The sequence below is a fragment of the Oncorhynchus masou genome, chromosome 33 (assembly GCF_036934945.1).
Source record: "Oncorhynchus masou masou isolate Uvic2021 chromosome 33, UVic_Omas_1.1, whole genome shotgun sequence".
NCBI lineage: Eukaryota > Metazoa > Chordata > Actinopteri > Salmoniformes > Salmonidae > Oncorhynchus > Oncorhynchus masou.
Window position 1 is genome coordinate 39,115,706 of NC_088244.1, and position 14,311 is coordinate 39,130,016.

Genomic DNA, 14,311 nt, shown 5'->3' on the forward strand with positions numbered 1-14,311 from the left:
CTATTGGAGTGCAATGGAGCCAAATGTTCTGTTTTCTCTTATCAAAACTGGTTGAATTGCTCTTTTAACCCTGTAGGCACCTACAACATTCCACAGGTGAGAAAAATTACACAGTAAACAAGAGAAAGTACAATCAAATGAATTATGCTTTTTTGGGAGGGATAAAGAAAATATGCATGTTCCCGCCAGTGATGTGTTTCCACCAACAACAAAAAATCAGTGTGCGATGAAGTAATACACACAAAATGTAATTTTTAGCTTAAGTTTTCATGTACCGTGGTTAATGTAATGGAAATATAGCTATTGAATGTAACAGGGAAAACTGTGTGATCTGGCGCAAGCAGGATGAGCTACCATAAATCAAGTGCAAATCAAAACTCTCCGCAATCTATGCACAATGCTCATTCAAAAATGTTGCTATCATTGGTAATAATCAGTGCAATACCAACGTATTATGTTGATTAAAACATGTAAATAGGCTTATTAAGTCAACATCATAGGCAACTTCTCAATTCAATGTGCATTCAAGTTCAGACAGTTTAGGCAATAAAGACTAGACCTGGTTTTATAAAGAAAACAGGCTTATGAAATGTATTCTTTCATACAGAGCATTTAAAAGTGGCAAAAGAGTCAAAGGAATCCAATATTTTGACATGACAATTCATGCGAATTAGCCTGCAGTGAATTGACCTGCAGGTTTCAACATCCAATCAGAGTGCAGCATGCAAATGTTGCAGACAGGTGAGAGATGAGGGAGGGGTGGATATTTTTTTTTAGAACAGTAGCCTACCTGTCACAGACAAACTTGTTACTGTAAAGGGAAGGACTTTACAGATACTGAGAAGTTTCTCTGGCGGGTCGTGTTCACTATCTTATTGGTCTTATCAGAGCGTTATGGTATCTGAACAACACTTAAGATGTAGGCCGTCATTCTAAATAACAATTTGTTCTTAACTGACTTGCCTAGTTAAATAGAGGTTACATTTAAATAAAAAAGATAACGAGACATTGTTCTTAGAATGGAGCTGTTATCTTGAGAGTTCATCAATTGCATGGAATTATTGGAGTAATGTGTAGAACACGTTGTTTTACCCTTGCCGACATTCTTCTGCGATAGTGAGATAGACAGGATTGTAGTTCTCCATATATGTTTATAGAGATACATGTAGTATGGACGTGGATCCAGTACGGTTGGAGTCCAGTCTATGGGTCGGTAAGAAACGTTACCGGGCAGCACTTACTGGCTGGCACCTCAACTGGACTGAGCTTGATAAGAAGAACCGCGATAAGAAGACCGGTGAGTGCCTTTTATCCTTTTATCAATCACTTTCATCATGCACGGCATCTATGCGACTCGCTCACTTTTTTTAATGCGCACATTTCATTATATAAATGTCGTTAAAATAAAATTGTATATAGGCTAGGCTTATATAAGATTTATATAGGATTGAATCTGAAATTGCCTGGTAATAACTGCACAACAATCTCTTTCACTCTGAGATTAAAGGAAATAAAATGAACACTTGAGTAGCCTCATATGGTATGATTCCATCACACCAGCGTTACCGATGCTTGTAAGTAGAGCGAATGTGTTCTATGCGACACTAACAGAAAGTCACCAAGCCTGTCTTGGGGACAAGTTATACAGCACCAACATGAAGCACAATTTACAGATAACTTAACACGGTCAAAGCAAAGAAAACACATGCACATACACGCAGAGCACACACACACAAATCAAGAGTCACATGAGCCTTATTAGGTTAAAGCTTTTTGGGCGACCCGATCAAATTCACATAGAAATATGAGCTATAGATCTGCCATTTTCATTGAAGGCAAATCTAAGAAGTGGTAGATATGTTCTATGTGCGATATTTCTATGCTTCCCATTCTTAAAGGTGCATTATGCAGAAATTGCATAATAGTTTTCCTAATTACAGTTCATTGTTACCATCTAAACCGTTGTGAAATACATTTTCAATAAGCATGTGAATTTGGTAGGGTATCTCAAAAAGTTACCTATTGCAGTAAGTTTCATTTTTTGCTCTTTTACTTTCGGTTTTGTACACCAGCTTCAAACAGCTGAAAATGGTTATGTAAAAGTAATTTCACAGGGGTTTAGATGGTACAATGATTCTGTACACAATTACTACTTGTTTTGTCACCAATTAAAATTAGTCGAACTAGGCAATTTCTGCATATTGCACCTTTAAAGGCAAAATATCATAATGGTGTGTGTCTGTCTGCCTGTGATCACAGTTTCAGTACCAGTATCTGAGGTTATTGGGGTGGAGGAAGGGCGTGTGCAGGTTCTACCTCAGAGGTCAGTAGCTGAAGACACAGACAGAGAATTCACAGGTGAGTTATGTTACTACCCCAGGTAAGAGACATGAGCGGGGCCAATATTAAACACAATACAAAATCCAACTAAAACAAGTTCTTTGTAGGGGGAAAAGTCAGTGAAATGTGCATATAAAGAGTCAATGGGATAATCAGTAACAACAATAATCAAGGGTAAAAATAACCAGACAATGGACAATAATAATGGCATAGAGGACATGTGCAGGTTGGTCTGTCAGACACTGTGCCTCATTTTATGGCAGGCAGCAATGTAGGGCACTGCCAATGCACAGCTCTCTGCATCTTCCCCCAACAGGACAGGTAACCTATTCTCATCAGAGAAGGTCTTTGAAACCTTGAATAAAGCTTTCAAATTTGGGGAAATGACACCAATTGTTTTGTCAGGAAATGCAGGTTCTACTGTTCTACTATCTCAGGTTCTACTGTGGTGCAGTGGTTGCACAGCCTTTCTTCTACAGGGAAACATGTTTTCCTGTGTCTATCCTTCTCCGTGCCAAGGTTGTGCTCACTGAACCTGTACTTTGTCAAGGTTTTTCTAAAGGTTCTGATCAGTAACCACGGTCAAATGGTTTGCCATGGTGTACTGTCGATTTAGGGCCAGATAGCACAGCATTTTGCTTTGTGCTTGTGTAATTTGGTTTATTTTGATTGATCTTTCTCGCTCTCTCTGGCTGACTCTCTCAATTCAAAGGGCTTTATTGGCATGGGACACACACTGTACGTTTACATTGCCAAAGCAAGTGAAATAGATTATAAGCAAAAGTTAAATAAACAATCAGAAATTAACAGTAAACATTACACCCACAAAATATTATGGCTATGTACAGTGTTGTAACAATGTGCAAATTGTTAAAATACAGAAGGGAAAATAAACATAAATATGGGTTTCATTTGTTCTTCACTGGTTGCCCTTTTCTTGTGGCAACAGGTCACAAATCTTGCTGCTGTGATGTTACACTGTGGTATTTCACCTAATAGATATGGGAGTTTATCAAAATTGGATTTGTTTTTAAATTCATTGTGGGTCTGTGTAATCTGAGGGAAATCTCTCTCTATCTCCCCCTCCTGACTGTGTGTCCTGTTCTGCAGTGTTCTATGTGAAACGCAGCAGCAGCGGTAGTCCCTATGGGTTGTTATGGCGCCTGGGCAGGACCCAGTTCTGCTGTCCTAGTAGGGACCTCAGAGACCAGTGGATGACCCAGCTGAGGATTGCCCTCAAAACACACAGTAAGGATAACGTCACTTGTCCCGAGAAAGGACACCAATTAAATCAAATGTAACAATTCAAATGTATTTATTCCCTTAGGTTCAAAGGCAATGCAAGATCATGTCCTCCAGTATTAACATTGTAGTAGGATGTCTCTTGTGGGCATTCGTACTTATCCACTACATATAATCCACTATGTAAACCTGACTTTATGGCTCATAAACACAGGCATACTTTTATTTACACATGCTTATGTAGTGTGAATGTCTGCCTTCTGTTGTTTCTCATGTTTCCTCCTCTCTGCCTCTATTTTTCCTTTAATTTGCTCTCTTTCTACCGATCTGTCGAACCTCTCATCTCCTCTCCCAGGCCCCTCTCGTCCTCACAGGCTGTTGGTGTTCATCAACCCGTTTGGAGGAAAGAAACAAGGGAGGCAGATCTATCACTCTCTAGTGGCCCCACTGTTTGAGCTGGCAGGTATCAGCTCTCATGTTGTAGGTGAGACCCGTGTGAGACAATAGTAATGCCGAAAATTCTGTGACTTACTTAAACTGGTATAACTGGTAGTTAAGTGTATTTTGTGTTTTGTCTATAGTAGGTGCATTGAAAACCGCATTGTGTGTTGATATTGGCGTGATATTGGCATGATTATGCTCATACTAACATGGTCTATTGCTGTGTTTCTAAAAATGCTGATTTGTTTTTGTCATTTAGTGACAGAACGCGCTAACCAGGCGAGAGACCACATACTGAAGAAAGACCTGACTGGTTTTGATGGGTACGTCAGACATTACAATGTTGTCATGTAAACAGTAACACTATGGCAGTCAGTTAGATCCACACAAAACAATCTGTTAATAATATTAAACTGGGGGTATGTCCCAGAAGTCTACTATTTTGCACCCTATTCACTATATAGTGTACTACTTTTAACCAGAGCCCTATGGTGGGTTCTGGTCAAAAGTAGTGTACTGTGTACGCAATAGGTGGTCATTTTGCACATACCTGGGATTGGATTTAATCACATCACTGACTGTTAATGTTTGTCTCTACCTCAGTGTGGTGTGTGTGGGCGGGGACGGAATTTTCAGTGAGCTGCTGCACGGTGTTATTGGCCGAACACAGCAGGAGGCAGGGCTATCGGAGCATGACCCCTCCATAACGCTACAGTCATGTGATCTTCACATTGGCATCATTCCTGCAGGTGAGATAGACATTATTGGTTAAAAATTGAAGGCATTTGGTTGATATAAACATTTCTGACTCAATTTCTTGCATCTCTCCTCACATCTTCTCCCACCTCCTCAAAACTGTAGAAGGAAGTGTATGTTCTCTTCGTGTCCTTCTGAAGTTTTGAGGAGGCGGAGAGGAGGGAGGACACAAGGAATCGTGAAAGACTTAAGACTTAAGATTCACCCTGACTATAGAGTTGCGTCCTATATGAGACTGATATGAGTCTGTGTGTTCTCTCCTCAGGCTCTACAGACTGTGTGTGTTTCGCCACTGTGGGAGTCAACGACCCAGTCACCTCTGCTCTGCACATTATCATTGGTGAGATATGATCATAAATGAACACATTTATTAAAACATAATAACACATTTTAGATGACATTGTAGTTGACTTTGTTATACAGTATCTATAGCTCTGGTGTCACTTAAAATCATTTTAGCCAACTAAACAGAATCGCTTTACTGGAGCCATATGTAACCATTTTGGCAGTCATAAGCAGCAGCATCATTTTACAGGGGCAGAGTTGTGATGTTCATGCCAATATTCAAAATCATGAGCTAAACTAGGGGTGTCAAACATAAGGCTCGCTGGCTGGATCTGGCCCACAAGGGGGTCCAAACCAGCCCGGTGTCATTTGAGTAAAACACATTTTTTAAATGAAATATTTTTTTGGGGGAGGGGAAACAAACTTAATATCCTTTAAAATGACTAAAATCAAATCGAATCTGTGCAGAAATTATAATTGAACTTACAGTTCGACTGTCCAGCTCGCTAATAATCTCTGAAAGGAAAGCTAGAGAGTCAGGGAATAATAGAAAACTCCCAAAATGATGGATAGAGACTAGTTATATTTGATTGACTCTGAGGAAATATAATGCATTTTCAGTGCGGCCCTCTGGACCTCGTTGAAGAACGAATGCGGCCCCCAGGGCAAAATGAGTTTGACACCCCTCTAAACCCTCCTTGTCCTTCACCGTCCCACAAACCATTGCAGGAGACTCTCAGCCTCTGGATGTGTGTTCTGTCCACCATTGCTCGTCTCTGGTGCGTTACTCTGTGTCTCTGGTGGGGTACGGGTTCTATGGTGACGTGCTGGCTGAGAGCGAGAGACACCGCTGGATGGGGCCTCTCAGATATGACTACTCAGGTACATATGTAATGGAAAATTAAAGCAATAATACTTGTTGAGGAGGTTTGCATTCATGTGATTATTGACACAATGTGATGCGGTCACTATGTATGAAGCGAAGCTGAGTGGTCTAATATTGCAGACATATCATAGATGGTGCCTCACAGACAGGACAACTAAGTTAAACTGTATATGGAATGTGACTCAAGTATATGGAATGGAACCTAAAACAGAGGCACGTCATTATATTGAGTTGTTACTGCAATACTTCTTAAAGGGATTGGTAATTCGGGATTTCATTGAATTGGCTCACGAAACTGCCTCTAACGTCCTTCATACTGGACACAGAGACATAAAATGGGAATCCATGAGTTCATCTGACTCCGGAGAAGTAGATAAAGGGACCTATTGCCAAAATCCCTAAGTATCCCTTTAAAGGATAAGCTCAAAGAAGTAAGTCATGTCTATTATGCTGTATCAAGATAGAATATTCAAATATATACATTACCAGTCAAAAGTTAACACACCTACTCATTCAAGGGGTTTTCTTTATTTGTACTATTTTCTACATTGTAGAATAATAGTGAAGACATCAAAACTATGAAATAACCAAAAAAAATGTTAAACAAATCAAAACGTATTTTAGATTTTAGATTCTTCAAAGTAGCCACCCTTTGCCTTGATGACAGCTTTGCACACTCTTGGTATTCTCTCAACCAGCTTCAGTCTTGAAGGAGTTCCTACATATGCTGAGCACTTGTTGGCTGCTTTTCCTTCACTCTGCAGTATAACTCATCCCAAACCATCTCAATTGGGTGAGGTCAGGTGATTGTGGAGGCCATGCCATCTGATGCAGCACTCCCTCTCTCTCCTTCTTGGTCAAATAGCCTTTACACAGCCTGGAGGTGCATTGGGTCATTGTCCTGTTGAAAAACAAATGATAGTCCCACTAAGCGCAAACCAGATGGGATGGCGTATCACTGCAAAATGCTGTAGTATCCATGCTGGTTAAATGTGCCTTGAAATCTAAATAAATCACTGACAGTGTCACCAGCAAAGCACCATCACACCTCCTCCTCCATGCTTCACTGTGGGAACCACACATGCGGAGATCATCCATTCACCTACTCTGCATCTCACAAAGTCATGGCAACAAAAAATCTCAAATTTGGACTCATCAGACCAAAGGACAGATTTCCACCGGTCTTATGTCCATTGCTCATGTTTCTTGGTCCAAGCAAGTCTCTTCTTATTATTGGTGTCCTTTAGTAGTGGTTTCTTCGCAGCAATTTGACCATGAAGGCCTGGTACCCGCAGTCTCCTCTGAACACTTGATGTTGTGTCTGTTACTTGAACTCTGTGAAGCATTTATTTTGGCTAAAATCTGAGGTGCAGTTAACTCTAATGAACTTATTCTCTTGCAGCAGAGGTAACTCTGGGTTTTCATTTCCTGTGGCGGTCCTCATGAGAGCCACTTTCATCATAGCGCTTGATGGTTTTTGCAAATCCACTTGAAGAAACTTTCAAAGTTCATGTCTTAAAGTAATAATTAACTGTCATTTCTATTTGCTTATTTGAGCTATTTGTGCCATAATATGTACTTTTACCAAATAGGGCTATCTTCTGTATACCACCCCTGCATTCCAGGTGACTACCTCATGAAGCAGGTTGAGAGAATGCCAAGAGTGTATATTTTGATTTGTTTAACACTTTTTGGGGTACTACATAATTCTATATGTTTTACTTCACTATTAGTCAATAATGTAAAAAATAGTAATAAAAAAAGAAAAATCCTGGAATGAGTAGGTGTGTCCAAACATTTGACTGGTACTGTGTGTGTATGTATGTATGTATGTATGTATGTATGTATGTATGTATGTATGTATGTATGTATGTATGTATTTGCTTATAAAGATATAAAACTGTATGTATGTATGACATTTATGATATTTCAAACTTTTTTAACAAATCAAAAACTGTGTGTGTGTGTGTTGTGTGTGATCCAATGTTGACCTAAATGACTAATGATGATAAATACAATGTGTGAGTTCGATACATATGATGGCTGCTAACCCTACTCTTCCCCCAGGTGCTATGGTGTACCTAAGTAACAGGAGCTATGCAGGCATAATTCAGTACCTACCAGCAGACTCCCAGCTCTCCAGCCCCAGGGACAATACACGCTGCCTCTCTGGGTAACTACTAACTATATTTCTTAGAGAATAAAGACACTCACTGCCTGGTACAAAGATCCAAAACAACAAAGTGGTAGTTACAGCAGATGAGGCTGATCAAGGGACGAAGGAAAGGATGGTCCTTTTTATCTGTTAAAGAAGTTGCACATGCTCCTCTGATTGAGAGAGTGCGTTCTTGACCACATATTGATAAGCTTAGCATTAACAACTCGCTGATGGTAACAGAGGGGGTTCTGATATCGCTACCCATCTCAAATATAAGGTCTTGAAATAATTGCCCTTGATTCCATGGTACCTCAATCATCCCAGTCCAGTGGAGAGAAACTGTTCTGGGAGCTAGGATACATCATCAGAAGGCGAAAGTGACACAGCCTCAATTCACTCAGTTACAGACACTTCCACCTGCAACAGAGACCCTGGTGTTGGGTGTACATCTGTACCTTAAGGAGGGCAGTTTCCATGCCAACGTAGAGCAAGCTGATCCGGAAGAAAGGAGAGACAGCACCTCTTTGGGAGAGGATAGAGACACTGGTGCCTGTGAAAGAAGAGTGTAGCCTACCTCTGTGAAAGATTATACCCAATGTCTTTTGTCTGAAATAACTGCCCCACGATCTGTGAGGGAGTGTAAGGGACTGTGAGATTCTACAGTACAGGACGCTGGTGTCTTTGACAGACTCTTTTTGTATGTGATGGATAGTTACCCCCAAGGGGGTGTGAGATGATGATACACATATGAATGGAATGTATGGCTGTCAGGAACATGTGCTGTTGTTACATCACTGAGTATATTACACTATACCTATGTCACGTGTAAAACAAGTAATAGTTGGTAATCTGTGTTTTCCAGGTGCAGTGTGTGTTCTAAAGGCACAGAGAGACTGTTCCCCCACTCTCCAGGTGCTAGTTCCCTCTACAGCTCCCACTTCAGTCAATTCCGCAGTGACACTGAGGGTAAGGCCCTTACAAACAAAGTCTATAAAAAGTCTACACAGACACTAAAGTCTACACACAGTGTACACCCAGTCTACACACATCCGATGTAATGCATGGAGGTGGTTCAATGAACCACACTTTGGTGGTGAGTAACTTTGTTTGATACTGGAAGTCTTATGTTAGCTCTCAGAGTTAATGCCTTGGCTTTAGCTCAGTGGGCTAACAGTCTTGTGGCATGCAGGAGAACAGGGTTCAAACCCTGGTGTGTCACAGAACTTCCTCTGCTCTCTCTGCCCCGTGCTGCAGGTGAGTGGGTGAGTTTGGAGGGCCGGTTCAGGGCTGTGTCCCTCACCTGTATGTCCAGCTCCTGTCCTCGCAGTCCCCTGGGCCTGTCCCCCTCCGCACACCTGGCCGATGGGACAGGTGACCTGATCATCGTACGGGACACACACCCCTTAGGGTTCCTTACCTTCCTACACAGACACACCAGCACACAGGACCAGGTGAAGACCACCTCAGCGAGGCCACAAGAAATGTAGCCAGACTAAAAATCCAAACTCTGCAGCCATGATTGCTAGCTACATTTCTATTGTACGTGGACTGGCTTGCCAGGCTTCAAGTACTGCACTGCAGTATGGAAATATCAGTTATCTGAGACAGAAATATTTCAATAGATGCATAAATTGTCTTTCCTATCTGCTGCATTTTAGTTTGACTTGCCGTTCGTGGACGTCCACCGAGTGAAGGCAGTACGCTTTTCTCTCCCTACCGAAGAAGAGGAGGACAAGGATGAAGAGCGGGAGAGAGTGAATGATGGAGGGATGACGAAGGAAGGAAAGAGACCAAGCCGAAGCGGTTCCCACAAGCACCTGGTAGAAAGAGGAGAGGAGCGAGGGCAGAAAGACTTCCTGTGTGGTTTGTGCTGCAGTAAGGCTCCTACAGTGTCTGTGTGGAACTGTGACGGAGAGATACTGCCTCACACTGAGATCTCCTGCAAGTAAGGGATGACTCATCAGATCATGTAAATCACTAATTATTGTCTTACCTGACATTAAAGATTCAGTGTACATTTAGTAGTCTGCTTTAGGCATTATCTGGAGACTCTACTAGCCCTTTAACCCTCTTGACTCAAAGTCTAGCTCAAACTGTTCAGAGTAGAGAGACAATTACGTGAAAAGTAACTATTTTGGCATCCTCTCATGTGTGACAAACACAGGGGCTGACAATAGCCTATCTACCGCATATGCGAACGACCGATAAAGGAGTTTTCAGTGGACTGTGACGCAGCCCATGCAAAAAAAACAGGAAGTCTCTAGAGTAAACACACAGGGTTTGTGATCTATTATATTAACAAGATGGTAGACTGACCGCTCTAAAAATTGAAATGTATGTCCGCAAAGTCAAAAAGGCAGGCAGGAGGAGGTGGGATCAGGTGGGAACATTCTAGCCAATGAGGGGGCAATAACACGTGTGAACAACCGGTACAACTCCAATATAAAATTGTTTTTCTAAAAGTTACGAGAATGTCATATCAGTACACTCGTAACAAACTAAGCATTATGAAACTTCTATTTAAATAAATAAGCCTCACCTATCAAAATAGTAATTCACTTTTATCTTGACCAAATTCAAAGTCTCTCATTGGCCCCCATACTAAACCTCGGAGTTGACCCCTTGCTTAAAATCAAATCAAATTTGATTTGTCTCTTGCTTCATAAACAACAGGTGTAGACTAAACAGAGAAATGCTTATTTACAGGCCCTTTCCAACAATGCATAGAAAGAAAATAAAGAAATAATAGAAAACTAATAACACGTAATAATAAATACATGGGTAACGATACATTTGCTATATACACGGGTTGACGTGCAAGGGTACGATGTAACTTGAGGTAGATATGTACATTAAATTAGGAATAAAGTGACTAGGCAACGTAATGGGCCGTACGCATTACCCTCTGTAGTGCCTTGCAGTCAGATTCCAAGCAGGTGCCGTACCAAGCGGTGATGCAGCCAGTCAAGATGCTCTCAATGGTGCAGCTGTAGAACTTTGTGGATCTGAGGGCCCATGCAAAATCTGGTCAGGCTCCTGAGGGTGTAGAGGAGTTGTCGTGCCCTCTTCACGGCTGTGTTGGCGTGTGTGGACTGTGATAGATCCTAAGCGATATGTACACCGTGGAACTTAAATCTCTCGACCCACTCCATGATCAACTCCTTTGTCTTGCTGACGTTGAGGGAGAGGTTGTTGTCCTGGCACCACACTGCCAGGTCTCTGACCTCCTCCCAATAGGCTGTCTCATAGTCATCTGTGATAAGGCCTACCACCGTTGTGTCGTCAGCAAAGCTAATGATAGTCATGGTTGAACAGGGTGTACAGGAGGGGACTAAGCACGCACCTCTGAGGGGCCCCCGTGTTACTGGTCAGTGTGGCGGATGTATTGTCGCCTACCCTCACCACCTGAGGGCGGCCCATCATCAAGTCCAGGATCCAATTGCATAGGGAGGTGTTCAGTCCCAGGATCCTTATGATGAGCTTAGAGGGCACTATAGTATTAAACACTGAGCTGTAGTCAATGAACAGTATTCACACCCAGGTGTTCCTCTTGTCCAGGTGGGAGAGGACAGTGTGGAATGCAATAGAGATGGGGCGGTATGTGAATTGGAGTGGGTTGAGGGTGTCTGGGATTATGGTGTTGATGTGAGCTATGACCAGCCTTTCAAAGCATTTCATGGCTACAGATGTGAGTGCTGCAGGGCAATAGTCATTCCTGGGCACAGGGACTATGGTGGTCTGCTTGAAACATGTAGTTATTACAGACTGGGTCAGGGAGAGGGTAGAAAATGTGAGTGAAGACACTTGCCAGTTTGTCAGCGTTGCTCTGAATACGCATCCTGATAATCCATCTTGCCCTGCATCCTTGTGATCGTTAACCTGTTTAAAGGTCTTACTCACATCGGCTACGGAGAGCGTGATCACACAGTCCTCCGGAACAGCTGGTGCTCTCATGCATGGTTCAGTGTCGCTTGCTTCGAAGCGACAGAAGGCATTGAGCTTGTCTGGTAGGTTCACATCACTAGGCAGCTCGCGGCTGGGTTTCCCTTTGTAATCCGTGATAGACGGCGCTGTAGGATTTGATTTTAGTCCTGTATTGATGCTTTGCCTGTTTTAATGGCTCGTCAGAGGTCATAGCAGGATTTCTTAGAAGCGTCCAGATGAGTGTCTTGCTCCTTGAAAGCAGCAGCTCTAGGGAAGGGATATACCTAGTCAGTTGCACAACTGAATGCATTAAACCGAAATGTGTCTTCCACATTTAACCCAACCCCACTAGCCTTTAGCTCAGTGTGGATTTTGCCTGTAATCCATGGCTTTTGGTTGGGATATGTATGTATAGTTACTGTGGGGACTATGTTGTCGATGCACTTATTAATGATTTCGGTGACTGATACTAAACTTCTCAATACCATCGGATGAATCCAGGAACATATTCCAGAATCGCCTCTCCCCCTCTAGTTTTATGTAATAAAACATTATTACGTCAGGACACTATTGAGGGCACTATTGAGATGAGCAGTGTTGTATTTCTCTGGCCTGGTAATACATACACCATAGTAGCTGAACTTTGTGAGAATATTTTTTTTTGAGCCAGCACAGTATTGTTAGGATCAGCACGATCCTAACACTCTGTCCTCATTTCTCTTGTTGTCCTTCCTTCCCTCCCTCTCTCCCTCCCAGGGTTCATGGTCAGCTGGTGCGTCTGTATGCCCGGGGCATTGAGGATGGATCAGCCACACCCACCAGGAAGTGCCAAGACGGACACAGGAACTGCAAAGGGAGATGTGTACTCAACAACTGAGGAAGGCTGTGTTAGGGTCAGTTCACATTACTTGCAGAGAAAAACACTATGCCAGAGATGACGACATTAATGATTGGAATCAATGATTTTGCCGGGTTCGACCAATGAAATGGCTTCCTTTCTGTTTCCAGTGTGACTATTTCAATACCTAAGTCTTAAGATGGATGTTTGAATTTGATGGCAGTTATAGGAATACTTTTTTCTTCATAAAATGCCTTGATGCCAGTTGCCTATGACATCTTCTATGACATTGTCTTCTGTAAACATGTTATGTTCACTTGAGCAGTTTTTTGCAGTTATGAAAATGTTGTACACACAACAATTGAAAACCTAATAAATGTACACACCTTTTTGCTCTACAGAATGTTGAGCTTCCACATGATTTATTGTTTATCGTAGAACTGACATCCCTCTGGCTTAACAATGACATTTACCTGAGGAATCTGTGGCTTTGTATGTATACAATAGGACAAACCTGTTTTTCTTGAACCTTAAGATCATCTCCTTGAAGCACAGTGTTGATCTTCGTAGCAGAGAAGCAGGGCAGATGAACCAACAAACATTCCATTCAGTGCAGCTTGATGAATCAGCCATTGTCATTGTTAAGGTAGTAACATACATTTGGGGTCTTTCAGTCCTTCTCCTTCCTCTGGCGCTTCCAGCCCCAGAAGTCAGTCAGTCAGTCTGTCTGTGTCTGTTTATTGTTGAAATGACTGGAGCAGTGTGTGTGGGCTGTGTGAATGAATACTGCTGGTGAGTGTGTCAGTCATCAGCCAATCACAGCGGAGCAACTTACGCCTAGAGCAAGCCTGTGTGAAATGTAGGAACAGTAGATGAATGAATACTCAGAGTTTGCTGTTATTTGATTATATCCCAATATGATTTAATTTTGTTTAAAGACAACTGGAAAGGGGGATTTGAGTAACAGAAAACCTAGCTGTCAGTCATCAGCCAATCAGTTCAACGTTTAGTTTTGATTAAAATTTTGTTGTCAACTAACGTGAATTCAACATGAAATCAACTGAACATTTCACAATAACATAGGATTAAGGTAAAAAGTTAGGTAAAAAAAATCAAAATGCCCTTTGAGTTTTTGCAAATCCAATCAGTTTTACACATTGATGATAGAAATGACATTACATGGAAACAGTTGATGGGTTAAATATAATCTCCACTGTGGATCAAAGCCTCACAGGGTAACCCATTGTTAATGTTTACCAAAAGAAAAATAATACAATTAATACTTTTTTCAACCTGAGACTCATTGGCATTGGCTCATTTTCTGTGAAGAACGTGTAAAAGAACACATTTTCATTGAGTACACACTGTGCACCCCCCTACACATTTATATTACATATGTGGTGTTTGGGTAGACTGTGGCTGAAAACAAGAAAAAAGTTTG

The 14,311-nt window shown here is 41.8% G+C and overlaps 1 protein-coding gene across 4 annotated transcripts; it reads left to right on the plus strand.

The window, feature by feature from the left end:
* Positions 1-796: 796 nt before the first annotated feature.
* On the plus strand, positions 797-13,642 carry zgc:158263 (ceramide kinase family protein). Of its 4 annotated transcripts, none has more exons than XM_064957644.1 (13): positions 797-1,297; positions 2,260-2,358; positions 3,451-3,588; positions 3,938-4,066; positions 4,283-4,346; positions 4,627-4,772; positions 5,045-5,119; positions 5,794-5,946; positions 8,018-8,123; positions 8,971-9,074; positions 9,330-9,559; positions 9,767-10,053; positions 12,789-13,642. In XM_064957644.1, the coding sequence occupies exons 1-13, from the start codon at positions 1,171-1,173 to the stop codon at positions 12,907-12,909; spliced, it is 1,779 nt and encodes a 592-aa protein (XP_064813716.1). In that variant the 5' UTR covers positions 797-1,170; the 3' UTR covers positions 12,910-13,642. The 4 variants fall into 4 exon arrangements, with proteins under 4 accessions (XP_064813716.1, XP_064813717.1, XP_064813718.1 ...); XM_064957645.1 differs by having other exon boundaries at positions 9,363-9,559; XM_064957646.1 differs by having other exon boundaries at positions 9,767-10,077; positions 12,789-12,879.
* The last annotated feature ends 669 nt before the right edge of the window (positions 13,643-14,311 follow it).